Here is a 20,798-nt window from a genome sequence, read left to right on the forward strand (position 1 = left end):
TCTCCAGAGGAGCGAGATTTCAAAGAAAGAAACAATTTGCAATTGTTCCTGAAATTCAGGAAGGTAGATCTATCTCCAGAAAAAAACTCTGGAATAGGAATTCTAGGTTCAGACATAGGAGTGTGAACAACAAAATCCTGTATGTTTTGAACTTTTGCAGCAAGATTATTCAGGCTGGAATCCAAACTCTGGACATCCATGTTAAACAGCTAAGGTCAGAGCCATTCAAGGGTTAAGAGGAGGTAAGAAGCAGCTAGACAGCAATTAAGGGCTAGGCAGCAAAACTGAGGGGAAAAAAAAAAAAAATTTCCCTTCAACACTTCTTTTTCTCCTGCTTCAGCCCAAACAATTAACACTTTGTGGGCCGGCTATACTGTCATGTTCCCAATGGCAGGGAATTAAACACATAACACGGGCAAAAACAGGACGAGCTCTAGGGTGATGGAACCTGAGCTGACCGCGATCCTGAACCTCAACACTCAACTAACAGCAGCCGGGGAACGTTCCTGGGGGGACTCTAGACGTCTCGCGCCACCCGGAGATCTAGCTACCCCTATCAGAAGAATCACAGACCTATCTTGCCTCCAGAGAAATATTCCCACAGAAATAGCAGCCCCCCACATATAATGACGGTGAAATGAGAGGAAGGCACAAACGTAGTTATGAAAACAGATTCAGCAAAATGAGGCCCGCTTAAGCTAGATAGCAGAGGATACAAAAGGTGAACTGCGCGGTCAGCTTAAAACCCTACAAAATACCATCCTGAAATTACTTGAACTCATGTGCCAACTCATGGTACATGAGTGGTAATTTCAGCCCACTAGAGCAACCAGCAGCAGAGAATTACATATCTGCAAGCTGGACTAAAAACATGAAAGCAAACATGAAACAGGGAAATCCAGACTTAGCTTGTCTTGAAGGCCTAGGAGCAGGTAGCAAAGGTAACAGAGACACACTGATACATTGATAGCCGGCAAGGGAATGACAGGAAAGCCAGGTTAAATAGGAAACACCCAGCCTCTGATGGACAGGTGGAAACCAGAGACCGCAACCCACCAAAGTCACCCAGTACCAGCTGTAACCACCAGAGGGAGCCCAAAAACAGAATCCACAACATCTGTCCTGGCCCCAGTGTTGTTCAACATGTTCAACATTTTTATAAATGATTTAGATAAAGGAACTGAAGGTAAACTAATCAAATTTCCAGACAATACAAAGCTAGGAGGAATAGTTAACACAAGAGAAGACAGAGAAAGGATTCAGAAGGATCTAGATAAGCTTGAACAATGGGCAGCAACTAATAGAATACAGAATTCTTCATCTGTGCAAGAAAAAGAAAAAAATGACAACTATAGATTGGGAGGAATAGAACTAAGCAACAGCACGTGTGAAAAAGACTTGGGTATACTAATACATCACAGACTGCACATGAGTAAACAGTGTGATGCAGCAGGAAAAAAGGCACAGTTCCAGGATGTATTAAGAGAAGCACAGAGTCTAGATCATGTGAATTAATTATCCCTCTCTACTCCTCTTTGGTCAGACCTCATCTGGAATACTGTGTCCAGTTCTGGGCACGACATTTTAAAAAAGACATTGAAAAACTGGAGGAAGTTCAGAGAAGAGCTACCAGGATGGTGAGCAGACAGCAAATTATGTCCTACGAGAAACGGTTAAAGGATCTGGGAATGTTTAGCTTTCAAAAAAGAAGCCTAAGAGGAGTTACCTTACAGGAGCTCCTGCTCCACACACTGACTCCTGTCAGTCCTGGTTCCCAGGGGAAAGCTGCCTTCCTGGGGTCACCGTCCTTATGACCAGGGCATCTCAGATAGTCCAGACCTGCATAAGGAACTGTAGCTTCCCCAACACAGTAGCCGTTCCAGGCTCTGGAGATACGGCCTCTCTGTGTGCTATTCAGGAAGTCTAGTCCCAGGCACTTCCAACACATAGGCCATCAGTCCATGGTCTCACCATGTGCTTCCAGGAATCCAGTCCACTCCAGGACATTCAAACACACTGACCATTCAGTCTATTGCCTCACCATGTGCTTAGAGGAATCCAGTCCACTCCAGGACATTCCAACACACAGGCCATCCAGGACTTTACACACGGACAATTCCGGTCCATACACTCTGAACCATGTGACCAAACCCTGGTCACATTATGTAGCTGTAACCACCCCCATAGCTGGGAGGTGTGTGTGGTTAGTCAGTCCCACCCAGCTATCCGACTAACCCTGCAAGCCTCCCTTTTAACTATACAAATACTTGTGGGACTACAAGTCCGAGAACAACAATACTACAGGCTTACAGCGCAGACTCCCTCTGCGACACATACGGGCCATTTACAATCATGCTGGACACTGTTTCATTGTCACCATTACAGATATGCCTCCATGTGTATCCTGAGGAGCAAATGCAGTGTCCCCTGGCTGTAACATGGGTCACTGCATCACACCCAATACACATTTGTAAAAGTAAGCATATGGCATCATAGCTGTGATTTTATGTTAGCTTTTCTCTTATTTTCTACTGCTCAATCTGAGGTTCACTTTCAAAATCTTAACTGTAAGTAATAACCTCACTCCTCAGATGGGACCACAATGTAGACACGAAATTTACAGCAGATACAAGATGTGATTTTCACAAGTGTCCATTAACAGGTTAATAGTAGCTGACCTTCTGCTCCTCAGCCCTCCCATGTGTACAAAAGTAGAAAGCCCGCCCTTTTAACTGGAAGAGAATTGCAGTTTCCTTTCTCTCTTTCTCTGTCAGCCATGGCTTCTGCTGATCTGAGAGAAGAGCTGCTCTGCTCCATCTGTCTGAGCACTTATACAGATCCTGTAATGCTGAGATGTGGACACAACTACTGCCGGGTCTGTATAGATCATGTACTGGATACACAGGACGGGTCTGGAGAATACTTCTGTCCTGAATGCAGAGAAGAGTTTCAGCAGCGGCCGGCACTGATGAGGAATATAGCTCTGCGTAACATCATGGAGAAATTCCTGTTTACTCCACCAACACAGAAGGAAAACTGCATCTTCTGCTCTTAAGGTACCTTCACACGAAACGACATTATAACGATATCGCTAGCAATCCGTGACGTTGCAGCGTCCTCGCTAGCGATATCGTTTCGTTTGACACGCAGCAGCGATCAGGATCCTGCTGTGATGTCGCTGGTCGCTGAATAAAGTCCAGAACTTTATTTGGTCGTCCGATCGCTGTGTATCGTTGTGTTTGAAAGCAAAAGCAACGATACCAGCGATGTGTTACACTGGTAACCAGGGTAAACATCGGGTTACTAAGCGCAGGGCCGCGCTTAGTTACCCGATGTTTACCCTGGTTACTAGCGTAAAATGTAAAAAAAACAAACAGCACATACTCACATTGCGTCCCCTGCAGTCTGCTTCCTCCTCTGACTCAGCGCCGCAAAGTGAAAGTGAAAGCAGCACAGCGGTGACGTCACCGCTCTGCTCTCACTGTACGGCGCTCAGTCAGTCAGGAAGTGGACGCAGGGGGACGTGAATGTAAGTATGTGCTGTTTGTTTTTTTTAGATTGTACGCTGGTAACCAGGGTAAACATCGGGTTACTAAGCGCGGCCCTGCGCTTAGTTACCCGATGTTTACCCTGGTTACCAGGGGACCTCGGCATAGTTGATCGCTGGAGAGCGGTCTGTGTGACAGCTCTCCAGCGACCAAACAGCGACGCTGCAGCGATCGACATCGTTGTCGCTATCGCTGCAGCGTCGCTTCGTGTGAAGGTACCTTTACTGTGTGGACTCTCCTGTACCTGCTGTTAGATCCTGCCTGCTGTGTGAGGCTTCTCTGTGTGATAAACACCTGAGATCTCACAGCAAATCACCAGAACACGTCTTATCTGATCCCAGCACTTCTCTGGAGAAAAGGAAATGTTCTGTTCATAAGAAGATCCTGGAATATTACTGCACTGAGGACGCTGCTTGTATCTGTGTGTCCTGCAGTTTGGCCGGAGAACATCGGGGACACCAGGTACAGATGTTAGATGACGCTTCTGAGAAGAAGAAGAAGAAACTGAGAAATGTCCTCCAGAAACTGATCACAAAGACCGAGGACACCGAGGAGAAAGTACAGAGTCTGGAGAAGCGCAGGATAAAAGCTCCAGAACAAGCAGCTGGAGATGCCGAGAGAATCACTGCCCTGTGTACAGACATCAGGAGACGGGTGGACGACCTGGAGAAGAAGGTCCTGAGTGAGATCTCCAGGCAGGAAAAGGAAGAGTCACTGTCACTATCTGCTCTGATCCATCAGCTGGAAATAAAGAAGGACGAGCTGTCCAGGAAGATGAGACACATTGAGGAGCTGTGTAACATGACGAATCCACTGACTGTCTTACAGGAACCAGACACCGGTGACTTGTGTGATCCTGAGGAGGGAGGTGATGAGGACACAGGAGGACATGATAAACAGCCCCATGATGGAGATGACCTGGATGTGGCTGAGATCTCACACACATTACACACATTATGTGAGGTAATATCAGGTATAAGGAGCGGGATCTATGTGGAGGATCCTGCAGACATATTACTGGATATAACCACAGCTGCTAATAATCTCCTTATATCAGACGACCTGAAAACTGCAATCGGGACAGGTCAGAACCAAAAACGTACAGAAACAGCAGAGAGATTCCAGAATAATAATCAGGTGATGAGCAGGAGAGGATTTACCTCAGGACGACATTACTGGGATGTGGAGGGCGGTACATCAGGGTGGTGGATGGTGGGGACGTGTTATCCCAGTATAGACAGGAGGGGAGACTGGTCACTCATTGGATTTAATATTAAGTCCTGGACTTTGAGTAGATGTGATAATCAGTATTCAGTGATACATGACAGTAAACAAATGTGGTTACCTCACAAGATCTCCAGTGATAGAGTCAGGATATGTCTGGATTATGAGGCTGGGCAGTTGTCCTTTTATGAGCTGTGTGACCCCATCAGACACTTACACACCTTCACTGCCACCTTCTCCGAGCCCCTTCATGCTGCATTATGTGTATGTAATGGTTCTATAAAGATATTAGGGAGAAGCAGAAACTGGAAGAAACTATCATTCATAATCTAAGATTTCCACTAGAGACTACTGGATTATTATCTAGCAAGGATCAATAAAAAGTCAGGATTACAGTTGATGATCCCTATATGACTGCTGGCCCTATGACTATATCACATGGGTGGATTATCTGTTGTGTAGGCACTTGGTGATTACATTTAGCTGTATATTAGAGATGATATTGGAAGTTTGGGGACTGATGCCAATGTGCGGCTCTATAGTCCTTGTGGATAATTTACCTGTGTGTCATAGCCATTATTCCTAGTAATATTCCGAGTACTAAACAAACTATATTTGAAACATGTTTTGAAACAAGGGTAAATTTACACATTGAATAGATTTTCCTCAGCTAAAGCTTCATGAAAATCTGCCCAAAAATGTGTTTTAGGGCAGATACTGCGACAGGTATGGCTGCGGACTTTACTCTTTCCGTAGCAGTGAGTAAAAGTTGCTGTGAAATTGTGACATTTCTGCCACAGATTCTGTGCGGTGCAGATTTGTATCTGATGCAAAATCTTTTTGCTCTGTGAGTAGATTTCAATTGTTATTCAGCCATCACTAAAGTGCAATTACCAAAATATATTAGTGTGACCAGTGGCTCCGGTTCTGTTTCGATGATTTTACTGCAACGTTGAATAAAAGTGATGTTTTGTTAAAAAAAAAATGCTATTCTTACATTGTACTTTACATTGGGGCAGATTCCGCAACCAGTACTCGGTGTGAATGAGACCTAATAGTAGAGATCATTGTGCAGGATGTGATCATAGCGTACCGTAAGTCATATGAGTGAATACTTATGAGTAGAGAGGAGAAAATTCCAGCACTCACCAAAACGTAAAATATTAGCAGCCCACATCTTTCCCGGCACATGACAGCTGTCTGTCGTATTTCAACCGGTCACTCTGTGATTATACTGTACGCTGCAGATGAATTGCCGGCTTTCATTCTATTATATCTATATATATAATTGTCTAAGGGGTACTTCCGTCTGTTTGTCTGTAACTTCCGTAACTGAAATCCCGGGTCGCTGAATGGACGCGGCAGGCCAGCCGCGACCAATCAGCGATATTGGGGCGGGATTTACCGCTTCACTCTTTACTATTGATGCTGCCTATGCAGCATCAATAGTAAAAACATATCATGATCACGCTATGACCGCTACATGATTATGTGTTATTGCCGCAAGGCATTACTGGGAATGGAGCGTCGCGATGAGCATCGCTAGAGACCTCGGCTGGATCCGGGGGCCGACGGAAGGTAAGTATATAACTATGTTTTATTTTCATTGCTTTTTTAACAGGGATATGGTGCCCACATTACTATATTCTACGTGGGCTGTGTTATATACTACGTGGGCTGTGATATAAACTACGTGGGCTGTGTTATATACTGTGTGGGCTGTGTTATATACTGCGTCGCTGTGCTATATACTATGTGGGCTATGCTATATACTACGTGGCTGTGCAATATACTACGTGGCTGTGTTATATACTACATGTCCTGTGTTATATACTACCTCAATGTGCTATATACTATGTGGGCTGTGCTATATACTACTTGGCTGTGCAATATACTAAGTGGCTGTGTTATTTACTACATGGCCTGTGCTATATACTACCTCACTGTGCTATATACTACGTGGCTGTGTTATATACTGCGTGGCTGAGCAATATACTACGTGGCTGTGTTATATACTGCGTGGGCTGTGCTATATACTGCATGGGCTGTTATATACTACCTCGCTGTGCTATATACTACGTGGCCTGTGCTATATACTACGTGGCTGTGCCATATACTACATGGCTGTGTTATATACTACCTCGCTGTGCTATATACTACGTGGGCTGTGCTATATACTACGTGGGCTGTGCAATATACTATGTGGCTGTGCCATATACTACGTGGCTGTGTTATATACTATTTGGCTGTGCCATATACTATGTGGCTGTGTTATATACTACCTCGCTGTGCTATATACTATGGGCTGTGCTATATACTACGTGGCTGTGCCATATACTACGTGGCTGTGTTATATACTACTTGGCTGTGCTATATACTATGTGGGCTGTTATATACTGCGTGGGCTGTGTTATATACTGCGTGGGCTGTGTTATATACTACATCGCTGTGCTATATACTACATAAGCTGTGCTATATACTACGTGACTGTGCAATATACTACGTGGCCTGTGTTATATACTGCGTGTGCTGTGCTATATACTACGTGGGCTGTGCTATATACTACGTGGCTGTGCTATATACTACGTGGCTGTTTAATATACTACGTGGGCTGTGTTATATACTGCGTGGGCTGTTCTATATACTACGTAGGCTGTGTTATATACTACGTGTTGGTCGCGCCCGGCCGACCACAAACAATCAGCAACAAGGGCAGTCCGGCCGCGAATTGGCGCGGGATTTCAACCACGCTTCGCTGATTAGTCGCGCCCGGCCGGCCGAATCCTATGTATTCATTGCATTATTCTAAAATCTTCATAAATAAACTACATACATATTCTAGAATACCCGATGCGTTAGAATCGGGCCACCATCTAGTATATATATATTTATATAATTGCCTTGTAATGTTTTCATATCCTGTTCTGTCCAGATGTCACCGTATACCAGAATTCCAAGAGGAGGAAGTTCACCGACCGCCATATTGGGACACCCAAGTGATGGGTGTCTTAATATGGAAACTGCTGCTGGCCCCAACCTATTGCGCAGTACCACCAGCGGAACACTGTCGCACCACACACACACTCTATACGCCGTACGCATCACACACATTCACACTCACACACACACTCACATTCACACTTACACACACACTCATATTCACACTCACACACAGATACATTCACACTCACACACAAGCAGCCTCTTGTGCTGTACCTCCAGCGGAACACCGTCACGAACACGCCGCCGGTATCAGCCGAATGATTCACTGACTGTGGCCATCTTTGTACAGGAGACACACATGTGCACTTTTAATGTGACCTCCGCTATATGTCTGCACAAAGATGACGGCAGTCTGATTTACTGCGCCTGTGCGAATTACGCGCAGGTGCAGTGAATCATTCGGCTGATCCCGGCAGCAGATGCGCGACATGTCTACAGGCAGAGGAAGCCGGTCACATTAAAGGGGTTTTCCCAGGAATGAAGTTCATTTTAAAAATTGACTGTGTCTGACCGTGGTATGGAGCATACCACATCTCCTGGGCAGGGAAGGAAGCAAAAGACAATACTGACATTACAGCAGGGGAGCACAGAGGATTCATTTTGTGAGGTAAAATATTTAACTGACTGTATTTAAAAAATATTTTACCTCATAAAATGTATCCTCTGTGATCTCCTGCTGTAATGTCAGCATTGTCTTTGAGGGGAGAACACAGCACAGGAAGGAGAGAGACAGGGTTTGGGATAGCACATGGGGTAGACAGGTCAAAGAAGAGAGCACAGACGGGAGAAGTCAGCACATGGGGAAAGAGAGAGTGGATAGGTGGGAGAGCACATGGGGGAGAGATTCTCAACGCTGCAAAGGCTGCCCCCCATCGCAACATTACCGCCCTACCGATGCGATAGCATCGGGCCTCCATCTAAATATATAATATATATATATGTACACTCACCGGCCACTTTATTAGGTACACCTGTCCAACTTCTTGTTAACACTTAATTTCTAATCAGCCAATCACATGGCGGCAACTCAGTGCATTTAGGCATGTAGACATGGTCAAGACAATCTCCTGCAGTTCAAACCGAGCATCAGTATGGGGAAGAAAGGTGATTTGAGTGCCTTTGAACGTGGCATGGTTGTTGGTGCCAGAAGGGCTGGTCTGAGTATTTCAGAAACTGCTGATCTACTGGGATTTTCACGCACAACCATCTCTAGGGTTTACAGAGAATGGTCCGAAAAAGAAAAAAAATCCAGTGAGCGGCAGTTCTGTGGGCGGAAATGCCTTGTTGATGCCAGAGGTCAGAGGAGAATGGGCAGACTGGTTCAAGCTGATAGAAAGGCAACAGTGACTCAAATCGCCACCCGTTACAACCAAGGTAGGCCTAAGAGCATCTCTGAACGCACAGTGCGTCGAACTTTGAGGCAGATGGGCTACAGCAGCAGAAGACCACACCGGGTACCACTCCTTTCAGCTAAGAACAGGAAACTGAGGCTACAATTTGTACAAGCTCATCGAAATTGGACAGTAGAAGATTGGAAAAACGTTGCTTGGTCTGATGAGTCTCGATTTCTGCTGCGACATTCGGATGGTAGGGTCAGAATTTGGCGTAAACAACATGAAAGCATGGATCCATCCTGCCTTGTATGGAGCATCTTTGGGATGTGCAGCCGACAAATCTGCGGCAACTGTGTGATGCCATCATGTCAATATGGACCAAAATCTCTGAGGAATGCTTTCAGCACCTTGTTGAATCTATGCCACGAAGAATTGAGGCAGTTCTGAAGGCAAAAGGGGGTCCAACCCGTTACTAGCATGGTGTACCTAATAAAGTGGCCGGTGAGTGTATATATATATATATATATATACACACAAACACGTGTGTTTTGAAGAATGTTGAAGAATATTTCTTTTGAAAACGATGTGTAAATGACATAGAGAATTGCTGTATGTAAAAGCTCATGTTAAAATCGCATTGCAATCAGATAGCAATTGCACTGCATTCGGATGTCAGTCAGATGCTAGGTGTGAGAAATCGGATTGTACTCGCATGACACTCCTGCGACTCTTGGCAGGGAGACTCGGACCGATTTTTCATACGTTAAGCGTGACCCGAGCTCTTCGTCATTTCAGCTGACGAAGAACGAAACATGATCAGCGTCCTGATTAGACAGACTAAAACCCAAAAAAGAGCCAGTGTAAATTTACCGTAAGTAATTGATGTTCTATCCATAGGAGAGATCATTAACGGAAACCTGTCTGCAGGATTGTGCACAGTAACCTACAGTGTCAGCTCGGCGCAGTTAGGGCTCATACTCACTTAAGCGAGACTCGGATGAGTCTCGCTCGGCAATACCCGGCGTTGCTGCCGGCACTCAGATCGGAGCATGCAGCCGCATAGGAATACATGCAGCCACAAGCTCCGCTCCTCTGTGCCGGGTGCAGTGACGGGTATTGCCGTGCGAGACTCATCCGAGTCTCGCGTAAGTGAGTACGAGCCCTTATACTGATTACAATTCCTGGTAATGAAATCTGTCTTGTGGTTGTTGTTTAATCTTTATTTTTAGTTTTTAGTTAATTCACATTGCGTTAAACCCGTCCGTTAGACGGACTACGTTACACCGCAGCATAACGCGGTGTAAGGTAGTCCGTTAATGCCGCCATTGAATCCAATGTCGGACGCATCGCTAGCGCCCACAATGGGCGTGCGCTAGCGATGTGCCGTCATTGAGTGATGGACCCCCAGACGGGGGCTGCAGCGTTTCAGGGTCTGTCACCGCTAGCGCATATAGAGCTCCCCCGGAAGAAGGCTTGAGCGCCGAAACGCGCGTAGTGGACGGTGGGCTACACAGGGCTCCAGGCGGAATCAGGTAATACAGCATGACTGGTTGATTTTAAGTGCAAATTCTTTAGGTGGCGTAGTCAGAAGTGGTTTACAGCCCCTTTGTTGCCTATGTCTGTTTCCGTGGTGTGCACCTAGATTCTGGGTTGCATTTCTAATAAGTAAGACACACTTTGGAGCAACTTCATTTGTAATAATATATGCCTGTTTACTGCCTGGTTTTCTTGTGTTTTCCCACATGTTCTGGTTAACCCCTGCTACATCCCTTGTATTTTTATATAACTATTTTCTAATAAAGCTGTATACGTTTTAACTCTATTTATGGTTCTTGGTGGTGCGTTTTCTTTGTTTGAGTTCCGCGTATAGAGCTAGCAGATGCTCTATCTGCGCTAGCGCGCTGCCATGCCGGCATGTGCGTTAACAGCAGCCTGTTAACGTATGTGTTGAACGGGCTGCTGTTAACGCAATGTGAACCCGGACTAACACTGTTCACTGTAAACTTTTGGTGGTCTACATTTCATATGGTAGTTATATAATAAATACAGGCTGCAGGTGGCAGCAGCACACAGAAAGTCGCTGCTCTGCTAACAATGCCCCTCCTGCACAGATATCACAAGGAAGTGAATTATACTGAGGGGCTGTTCTTGTATATGGGGGGCAGCACTGTATGTGTCAGTGTATGTGGGGGCACTGTGTGTGTGTGTCACTGTATGTGGGGGCACTATGTGTGTCACTGTGTGTGGGGGCACTGTGTGTGTGTGTCACTGTATGTGGGGCCACTGTGTGTGTGTGTCACTGTATGTGGGGGCACTGTGTGTGTGTCACTGTATGTGGGGGCACTGTGTGTGTGTCACTATGTGGGGGCACTGTGTGTGTCACTGTATGTGGGGGCACTGTGTGTGTCACTATGTGGGGGCACTGTGTGTGTGTGTCACTGTATGTGGGGGCACTATGTGTGTCACTGTGTGTGGGGGCACTGTGTGTGTGTGTCACTGTATGTGGGGGCACTGTGTGTGGGGGCACTGTGTGTGTGTCACTATGTGGGGGCACTGTGTGTGTGTTACTGTATGTGGGGGCACTGTGTGTGTGTGTCACTATGTGGGGGCACTGTGTGTGTCACTGTATGTGGGGGCACTGTGTGTGTCACTGTATGTGGGGGCACTGTGTGTGTCACTGTATGTGGGGGCACTGTGTGTGTGTGTCACTGTATGTGGGGGCACTATGTGTGTCACTGTGTGTGGGGGCACTGTGTGTGTGTGTCACTGTATGTGGGGGCACTGTGTGTGGGGGCACTGTGTGTGTGTCACTATGTGGGGGCACTGTGTGTGTGTTACTGTATGTGGGGGCACTGTGTGTGTGTGTCACTATGTGGGGGCACTGTGTGTGTCACTGTATGTGGGGGCACTGTGTGTGTCACTGTATGTGGGGGCACTGTGTGTGTCACTGTATGTGGGGGCACTGTGTGTGTGTGTCACGGTATGTGGGGGCACTGTGTGTGTCACTGTATGTGGGGGCACTGTGTGTGTCACTGTATGTGGGGGCACTGTGTGTGTCACTATGTGGGGGCACTGTGTGTGTGTGTCACGGTATGTGGGGGCACTGTGTGTGTGTCACTGTATGTGGGGGCACTGTGTGTGTGTGTCACTATGTGGGGGCACTGTGTGTGTCACTGTATGTGGGGGCACTGTGTGTGTCACTATATCGGGGCACTGTGTGTGTGTGTCACGGTATGTGGGGGCACTGTGTGTGTGTCACTGTATGTGGGGGCACTGTGTGTGTCACTGTATGTGGGGGCACTGTGTGTGTCACTGTATGTGGGGGCACTGTGTGTGTCACTGTATGTGGGGGCACTGTGTGTGTGTGTCACTGTATGTGGGGGCACTGTGTGTGTGTCACTATATCGGGGCACTGTGTGTGTGTCACGGTATGTGGGGGCACTGTGTGTGTGTCACTGTATGTGGGGGCACTGTGGCTGCCATTATTGAGGCCTCCTCATACCGTCAGCCAGTTTCTAACCAGACATCAGGGAGTATAACCCTGCGATGTGTCACCTCACACAGGAATATTATAACACAATGTTGGGCTCAGTACAAATAATGGCTGAATGTTTCTCCAATGGATCATTTCACTTCTCCAACATTATTACAAATTTCATCCAAGTGAAGTAATGGAACAAACATGGAGGCTGATAAGGATAAAATGGAGGATTTCCTCACTTCTGCCACAAATCACCTCAGGGGCAGCGTCACCTCTCCCTCACAGCACAGACACCAACTGACGTTTTATCCCCTCCCCTGTAGCTCCTCCCCTGCAGGCTCCTCCCCCTGCAGGCTCCGCCTCCTGAATCCTCTCCCATCACCACCAGCAATGACCCCACAGGATGGAGACACATGGAGGGGACAAGAGACGACACAGCGGCCATTACAGTAATAGCTGATTTCTTCCAACACTGCTTACTGCTGAGTGCTCTGGTGATTTGTATTCATGGAGGTTTATTCTTTACAAAAATCATCTGAAAAATTACATTTCAGGAGTCGCTGTGTGAATACGGTTTCCAATGAAAACCAGCAAAATAGTAAATACAGCTCTGAAATCAGGGCCGGTTTTAGGCAAAGTGAGGTCCTGGGCAAAAGTTTAAAATGGGGCCCCAAATGCTAACATATTGCACATCACACATTTCAGTTGTATTTACATGCGCTGAGTTCAGGCCACTAAACGAGTGTGATCGACAATATTGAAGTTGTTTGACGCTTGTTTCCCGGCCTGCTTCCACCGGCTGACAAATTATGATGGGCACAGAACAATCACTAATAGATCAATCTGTCCCCATACAGTATCATGTTATCAGCAGCACATCTACAGTTTACACCGGCGATGTGCTGCTGAGAACAAGGATTTTTGTTCCGGCATAAACAATCCAGTCACTCAATGAATATAATACACAGCTAACAGAGAAATTAAAAAAAAAAAACACATCATAAAAAGTAGCCTAACCAAAACCTTGTGTGCATTTTTGCTACTAGGCAGCCAACCCCATCCATTATTTAGGTGAGTGGGTGGTTCTCATCAGTAGCTTGCACCTGTGCTGCCCCAGCCTTTATCAGTGGGGGCCTGCTGCATCCTGCTAGTGCATTTGTCATTTGACAAGGTTTTGGTGAGGCTACTTTTTATGATGTTTGTTTTTTGTTTTTTTAGTATAATACACCCCATAGTCCTCCACATAGTATAATGTGCACAACTGTCCTCCATATAATATAATGTACCCCATAGTCCTCCATGTAGAATAATACACTCCCCATAGTCCTCCATATAGTATAATACACTCCCTATAGTCCTTTATATAGTATAATACACTCCCTATAATCCTTCATACAGTATAATACACTCCCTATAGTCCTCCATATAGTATAATACATTCCCTCTAGTCCTCCATATATTAAAATACACTTCTCAGTCCTCCATATAGTATAATACACTCCTCATAGTCCTTCATATATTGAAACAGTGCTCAGTCCTCCATATAGTATAATACACTCCTCATAGTGCTCCATATAGTATTATACACTCCCAATAGTCTTCCATATAGTATAATACACTCCTCAGTCCTCCATATAGTATAATACACTCCCTATAGTACTCCATGTGTTATAATACACTCCCTATCGTTCTCCATATAGTATAATACACTCCCTATAGTCCTCCATATATTAAAATACACTTCTCAGTTCTTCATATAGTATAATACACTCCTCATAGTCCTCCATATATTAAAACAGTGCTCAGTCCTCCATATAGTATAATACACTCCTCATAGTGCTCCATATAGTATTATACACTCCACATAGTCCTCCATATAGTATAATACACTCCTCAGTCCTCCATATAGTATAATACACTCCTCGGTCCTCCATATAGTATAATACACTCCCCAGTCCTCCATATAGTATAATACACTCCTCATAGACCTCCATATATTAAAATACACTCAGTATTCCATATAATATAATACACTACTCATTTCTCCATATAGTATAGTACACTCCTCATAGCCCTCCATATATTAAAATACACTGCTCGGCCCTCCATATAGTATAATACCCTCCTCATAGCGCTCCATATAGTATAATGCACCACCATAGTCACCCATGTAGTACAATTCACTTCCCATAGTATAATGCACCCCATAGTTCCTCATATAGTATAATGTTTTCCCCATAGTCCTTGATACAGTATAATGCAGCCCACATATAATATAATGCAGCTACCCCATAAAGCATAATGCAGCCACCCCACAGAATATAATGCAGCCCCTACATGCAATATAATGTAACCCCCATAGAATATAATGCAGCCCCCCCTCATATAGTATAATGCAGCCCCTCCATAGAATATATGGTAGCCCCTCACAAAATATAATGCAACCCCCATAGAACCATAGAATATAAAGCAGCCTCTCCATAGAATATAATGCAGCCCCCTTATATAGTATAATGTATCCCATCCATAGGATACAATGTAGCCCTCCTCATATAGTATAATGCAGCCCCACATAGAATATAATGTAGCCCCCTTATAGAGTATAATGCAGCCCCCTCATACAGTATAATGCAGCCCCCCAACAGAATACAATGTAGCCCCTCATAGAGTATACTGAAGCCCCCATACAATATAATCTAGCCCCCCATAGAATATAATGCAGCCTCCCATAGAATACAATGTAGCCCCCTCATCTATATATATAATTGTCTAAGGGTTTTTCCGTCTGTCTGTCTGTCTGTCTGTCTGTCTGTCCTGGAAATCCCGCGTCTCTGATTGGTCGAGGCCCCCAGGCCTTGACCAATCAGCGACGGGCACAGCATGGCGACGATGATGTCATAATGGAAATCCCGCGTCTCTGATTGGTCGAGGCCGCCAGGCCTCGACCAATCAGCGACGGGCCCAGTATCGACGTAGATGTCATAATGGTTGCCATGGCGACGATGATGTCATAAAGGATGCCTCGACCAATCAGCGACGGGCACAGTCTGCCGTGAATTCTGGAATCATCATTGTCCATATACCACGGGGACATGCATATTCTAGAATACCCGATGCGTTAGAATTGGGCTACAGTCTAGTATAGTATAATGTAGCCCACTCATATGCAATCACCCCTCATAGAATATAAATATAATACAGCCTCCATAGAATATAATGTAGCCCCCATAGAATATAATATGGCCCACCTCCCCATAGAATATAATGTAGCCCCCTCATATAGTATAATGTAGCCTCCTCATAGAGTATGATGTAATCACCCTTCATAGAATATAATAAATATAATACAGCCCCCCATAGAACATAATGTAGCCCCCATAGAATATAATACAGCCCACCTCCCCATAGAATATAATGTAGCCCCATCAGAGTATGATGCAACCCTCCCTCATAGAATATAATACAGCCCCCCCATAGAATATAATGTAGCCCCCCCCAGAGAATGACCCCACAGTCCAATACTCACTGATATATTTAAAAAAAAAACAAACACAATCCTCACCTCTCCTCGTGCCCCACACTGCTCCAGGCTCAGCTCCAGTCTCAGCAGCTGCACTGCCTGGCACACAGTGGGTGCGCGATGAAGTGTCATCATCGCGCACCTGCAGTGTCAGAGGCAGAGAGGAACGATGGGAGAGGGAGCGTCAGCTGACTCTCCTCCATCATTGCTTTGAACTGTATCGGTGTCATAGACACTGGTATAGTTGAATACGGCATGGGGGTGAAGGAGTCAGCGCTGGTGCCAGGCGGGCCCTCTAGCTCACGGGCCCAAAAGCAACTGCATTATGTGCCACTATTAGCGGAACGCCACTGGCTGGGGGCCCCTAGGGGAGCAGGGGCCCTAGGCAGCTGCCTGGGCCTGGTCTGCCTGGTCTGCCTGCCACTAACGCCGACCCTGTCTGGAATATAATACAGGATAAGTAAAATATGTGCACAGGGTCTGCACCAACAGAATAGTGACTGCAGCTCTTGCAGTATAATACAGGATGTAGCAGTGACCCCAAGAAAGTTCAATTTACATGTTTTTATTTTCAAAACTCACAAAGTAAAGGCAAATGTTATCCTCTGGATCGCAGCTGGTTCATCCAAACAGTCCATATCTAAACCCATTGCCATGGGCGACTGCACCACCGTATTACTCTTGGGTGCATGAGAAGCTTTGCTTTCCTTGGCTCTGTGTTCAATCTCACACAGGTCTTTACTGTATAGAGCCTCCTGCTCTGCAGCTTGCAAACAAAACACTGACAGGACACACCCAAACCTTAACTGAGAGGTTTTGTGGACATCCATAGGCATTGTAACCACAGGCATTGCTGTAATCACAGTGCACTCCAGAGGGTTTAGTATGCCTCTGTGCATTCTAGAGGACACATGCCAACCCTCGTATATGATTCCCCTCACTGCCTCACATTCTCCCCTCCCTGTTCAAACTTGGGGGGTGGAACCCATCACCATACAGGGGGCCTGTGACAGGGCATCTGCATTTCCTTGCACTTTTCCCGCTCGATGTTCTACCGTGACGCTAAAATTTTGCAGTCACAGGAACCATCTGATGACTCGAGCATTCCTCTCCTTGGCATTTCTTATACAGACCAAGGGTGAATGGTCCATTACCTGGCAAAACTGTCACCAGAGCAAATAACATAGGGACTTCAAGGCCCACTTAATGCTCTCCATCTCCACTTTGCATTTTTTCTGCTAGGGTAAGTTTCCTACTCATGTAGGTGACTGGATGTTCTTCTCTGTTCACCTCCTGTGAAAGAACCGCTCCTAGGCCTAACTCAGAGGCGTCCATTTGGACGATAAAGCCTTTCCTGAAGAGGCTGATGAGGACAGGCTGTCCGCACAATGCCAACTTCATGGATTAGAATGCTTCCTCCGCTGGAGGGTTCCACTGAACCATGACTGACTTCTTTCACTTTAAGAGGCCGATCAGGGGTGCCAATCTCCCAGGAAAAAAATTAGGTTTAAACCATTGGTAATACCGAATGATGCTGAGGAACACTCTTACCTGTTTAGCAGTAAGAGGTTGAGGCCAGTTTTCAATGGCCTCGCTCTAGTTTATTTGGGATTTGATAACCTCACGGCCAATCATGTACCCCAAGATCTGCGCTTCCTCGAGACCTATCGAACCTTTTTTGGGTTCACTGTCAAGCCCTCGGCTTTTAGCAAATCCACTACCACATGTGCCTGGGTATGCCAATCTGTACTAAAGATGACATTATCATCCAAATATGCTGATGAGTTCTTCTGATGGGGCTCTCACACTATGTCCATCAGCCTCTGGAACGTGGTCTGGGCCCCATGTAACCCAAAAGGCAAGATGACATAATGACCCTCCGTTGTTATAGCGGTGGTGTTTTCTTTCGCCGACACTGTCAGAAGCACCTGCCAGTAACCCTTGGTCAGATTGAGCGTCAAGAAGTATGGGGCCTTTCTTTGTCTCTCAATCAGTTTCTCCACCCGGGGTACTGGATAAAGGTAAAATTTTAACATTTTATTCAATTTTTGGTAGTAGTTACAAAATCGTAACAATCCGTCTGTCTTCGCAATTGGTTCAATGGGGCTAACCTACTCACTCCTGGACTCCTCAATAACTCCTAGATGGAGCATTTATTTTACGTCAACCACGATGGCTAGCCTCCAGGCCTCTGGCACACTGTACGGTTTAATTTGTACCCTTACCTGAGGCTTGGTGACATTATCATGTCGGACAAGTGTATGGTAGCATAGTTCCGAGAATGCTTCCTTATTTTGCTCCACTTATTTCCAAACCTCCCATCGCTGCTGTTTAGAGAGGGCATGGCTTATCTTTACCTCTCTTCTGGCATCGTCTCGGGCCGGTGTTGGAGGGACCCCAGATGACGCGACCGGAGTCGCATCCGTAATCATACGTTCCCGGGCTGTCCATGCTTTTAGCAGTTTTACATGATACAGTTGTTCTGGTTTTCTCTTCAGGGGCTGGTGTACTCCTCTGTATTTCACCTCCCCAAACTTTTCCTGAACTTCATATGGCCTTTGCTACTTGTACATGAGCTTTCTCCTGTGGGCACTAAAAATAATACCCGATCCTCTTCTTTCAAGGATCTGACCATGGCGTTTTTCTTATATGTTCGGCTCTTCGCTGCCTGGGCATACATTAAATGTTTTTTCACTGTAGGCAAGACCGCCGTGATCTGGCCCTGCATACTTGCCATGTGGTCTATTACGCTTTTATGGGAAGTAGGCTTCTGTTCCCATGTTTCTTTGGCTACGTCCATTAGCCCCCTCGGATGCTTGCCCTACAATAGCTCAAAGGGTGAGAACCCCGTTCAAGTCTGTGGTACCTTGCGAAAGGCAAACATTAAATAGGGCAGTAACATGTCCCATCCCTCTCAACCTTGGAAACAACCTTTTGTAGCATGGATTTAAGTGTTTTGTTAAATCTTTAGACTTCCCATGTTACTTTAGACATAAAAGGAGTCCCCTGATCTGAAAGGATCTCCTTAAGTAGCCCAAGACAACAGAACATGGCACACAGCTCCCAGGCAATAAGTGTAGCGAACCGGAATTCCCTTCGGGTAATGGGTGGCATAATCTACTACCACCAATATGTGTTGATGGCCATGGACGGATCTTACTACTGGCCTCACCAGATCCAGAGCAATTCACTCAAAAGCTGCCTCTATAGTGGGCAGAGGTACCAAATGACTCTTGGACTCTTCCAATGGAAACTTGCGGTGGGTGTGGTAAGCTGACATGTACGATTACGTAAATTCTGGGCCAAAAGAACCATTGTAGAAGACGTTCTTGAGTCTTTTTAACTCCTAGGTGCCCACCCAGCATATGTGTGTGCCATCTCGAGCACCGCCTGACAGTGGGTTTGGGGCACTACCAACTGTTCCACTACTTCGTCACAGATTTTGTGTAGTAAATCCTGGTTGACTGCCATGTGCAGAAAATACGCCTCTGCACCTGGTTGCTGAGCCACCCCATTTACCGTGCCCAGATCAAAGTGGGATCCTGGAGCTGGGCTGTCTCAAACGTTCCCCGGGGCACTTCCAGATCTGGAATTGATGTGGTCTCCTCATCAGGGTCGGCGTCAGCACCCGGCGTACCCGGGCAAGTGCCGGGCCCTGGGGAGACAGGGGGGCCCATTCAGGGCCGGTGTTAGGGGCAGGTAGCTGCCAGTGCCTAGGGCCCCCGCTCCCCCAGGGGCTCTCAGCTAGCGGCACATCACGCAGCTGCTATGGGGCCCCTGTGAGGCAGGGGGGCCCACCTGTCGCAAGCGCCAACTCCCCCGCCGCCGCTTTGAACTTTACCGGCGTCTGCCGGTAAAGTTCAAAGCAAATGATGGAGGAGAGAGCGTGACCTGACACTCCCTCTCCCATCATTCCCTACTCTGCCTCTGACACTGCCGCTGTGGGTGCGCGATGACGTCATCGCGCACTCGCTGTGTGTCAGGCAGTGCAGCGGCAGCCGCCGAGACTAGAGCAGGGAGGGAGCAGCGCGGCGTGGGAACGTTGAGAGGTGAGGAGTGTTTTTTTTAACTATAACAGTGAGTACTGGACTGTGGGGCCATTCTTGGGGGGAGGAGGTTGTGCTGTATACTATATGTCTTTGCTATATACTACATGGCTGTTCTATATACTACATGGCTGTGCTATATACTACGTGGGCCGTGTTATATACTACGTGGGCTGTTATATGCTACGTGGGCTGTGCAATATACTACATGGCTGTTCTATAAACTATGTGGCTGTGCTATATACTACATGGCTGTGCTATATACTATGTGGGCCGTGTTATATACTACGTGGGTTGTTATATGCTATGTGGGCTGTGTTATACACTACATGGCTGTTCTATATACTACATGGGCTGTGCTATATACTACATGGTGGGCTGTTATATGCTACGTGGGCTGTGCTATATACTACATGGCTGTTCTATATACTATGTGGGCTGTGTTATATAATATGTGGCTGTGCTATATACTATATGGGCTGTTATATGCTACGTGGGCTGTGCTATATGCTACATGGACATGGATGTTCTATATACTACGTGGGCCGTGTTATATACTACATGGGCTGTTATATGCTACGTGGGCTGTGCTATATACTACATGGCTGTTCTATATACTACGTGGGCCGTGTTATATACTAC

The 20,798-nt window shown here is 46.3% G+C and overlaps 1 protein-coding gene across 1 annotated transcript; it reads left to right on the forward strand.

The window, feature by feature from the left end:
- The first annotated feature begins 2,776 nt into the window (after positions 1–2,776).
- On the forward strand, positions 2,777–5,823 carry LOC143775158 (E3 ubiquitin-protein ligase TRIM39-like). The gene is made up of 2 exons (XM_077262999.1): positions 2,777–2,910; positions 3,764–5,823. Exons 1-2 carry the CDS (start codon positions 2,777–2,779, stop codon positions 5,103–5,105), a joined length of 1,476 nt encoding a protein of 491 aa, XP_077119114.1. The 3' UTR covers positions 5,106–5,823.
- The last annotated feature ends 14,975 nt before the right edge of the window (positions 5,824–20,798 follow it).

The sequence above is a fragment of the Ranitomeya variabilis genome, chromosome 5 (genome assembly GCF_051348905.1).
Source record: "Ranitomeya variabilis isolate aRanVar5 chromosome 5, aRanVar5.hap1, whole genome shotgun sequence".
Classification (NCBI taxonomy): domain Eukaryota; kingdom Metazoa; phylum Chordata; class Amphibia; order Anura; family Dendrobatidae; genus Ranitomeya; species Ranitomeya variabilis.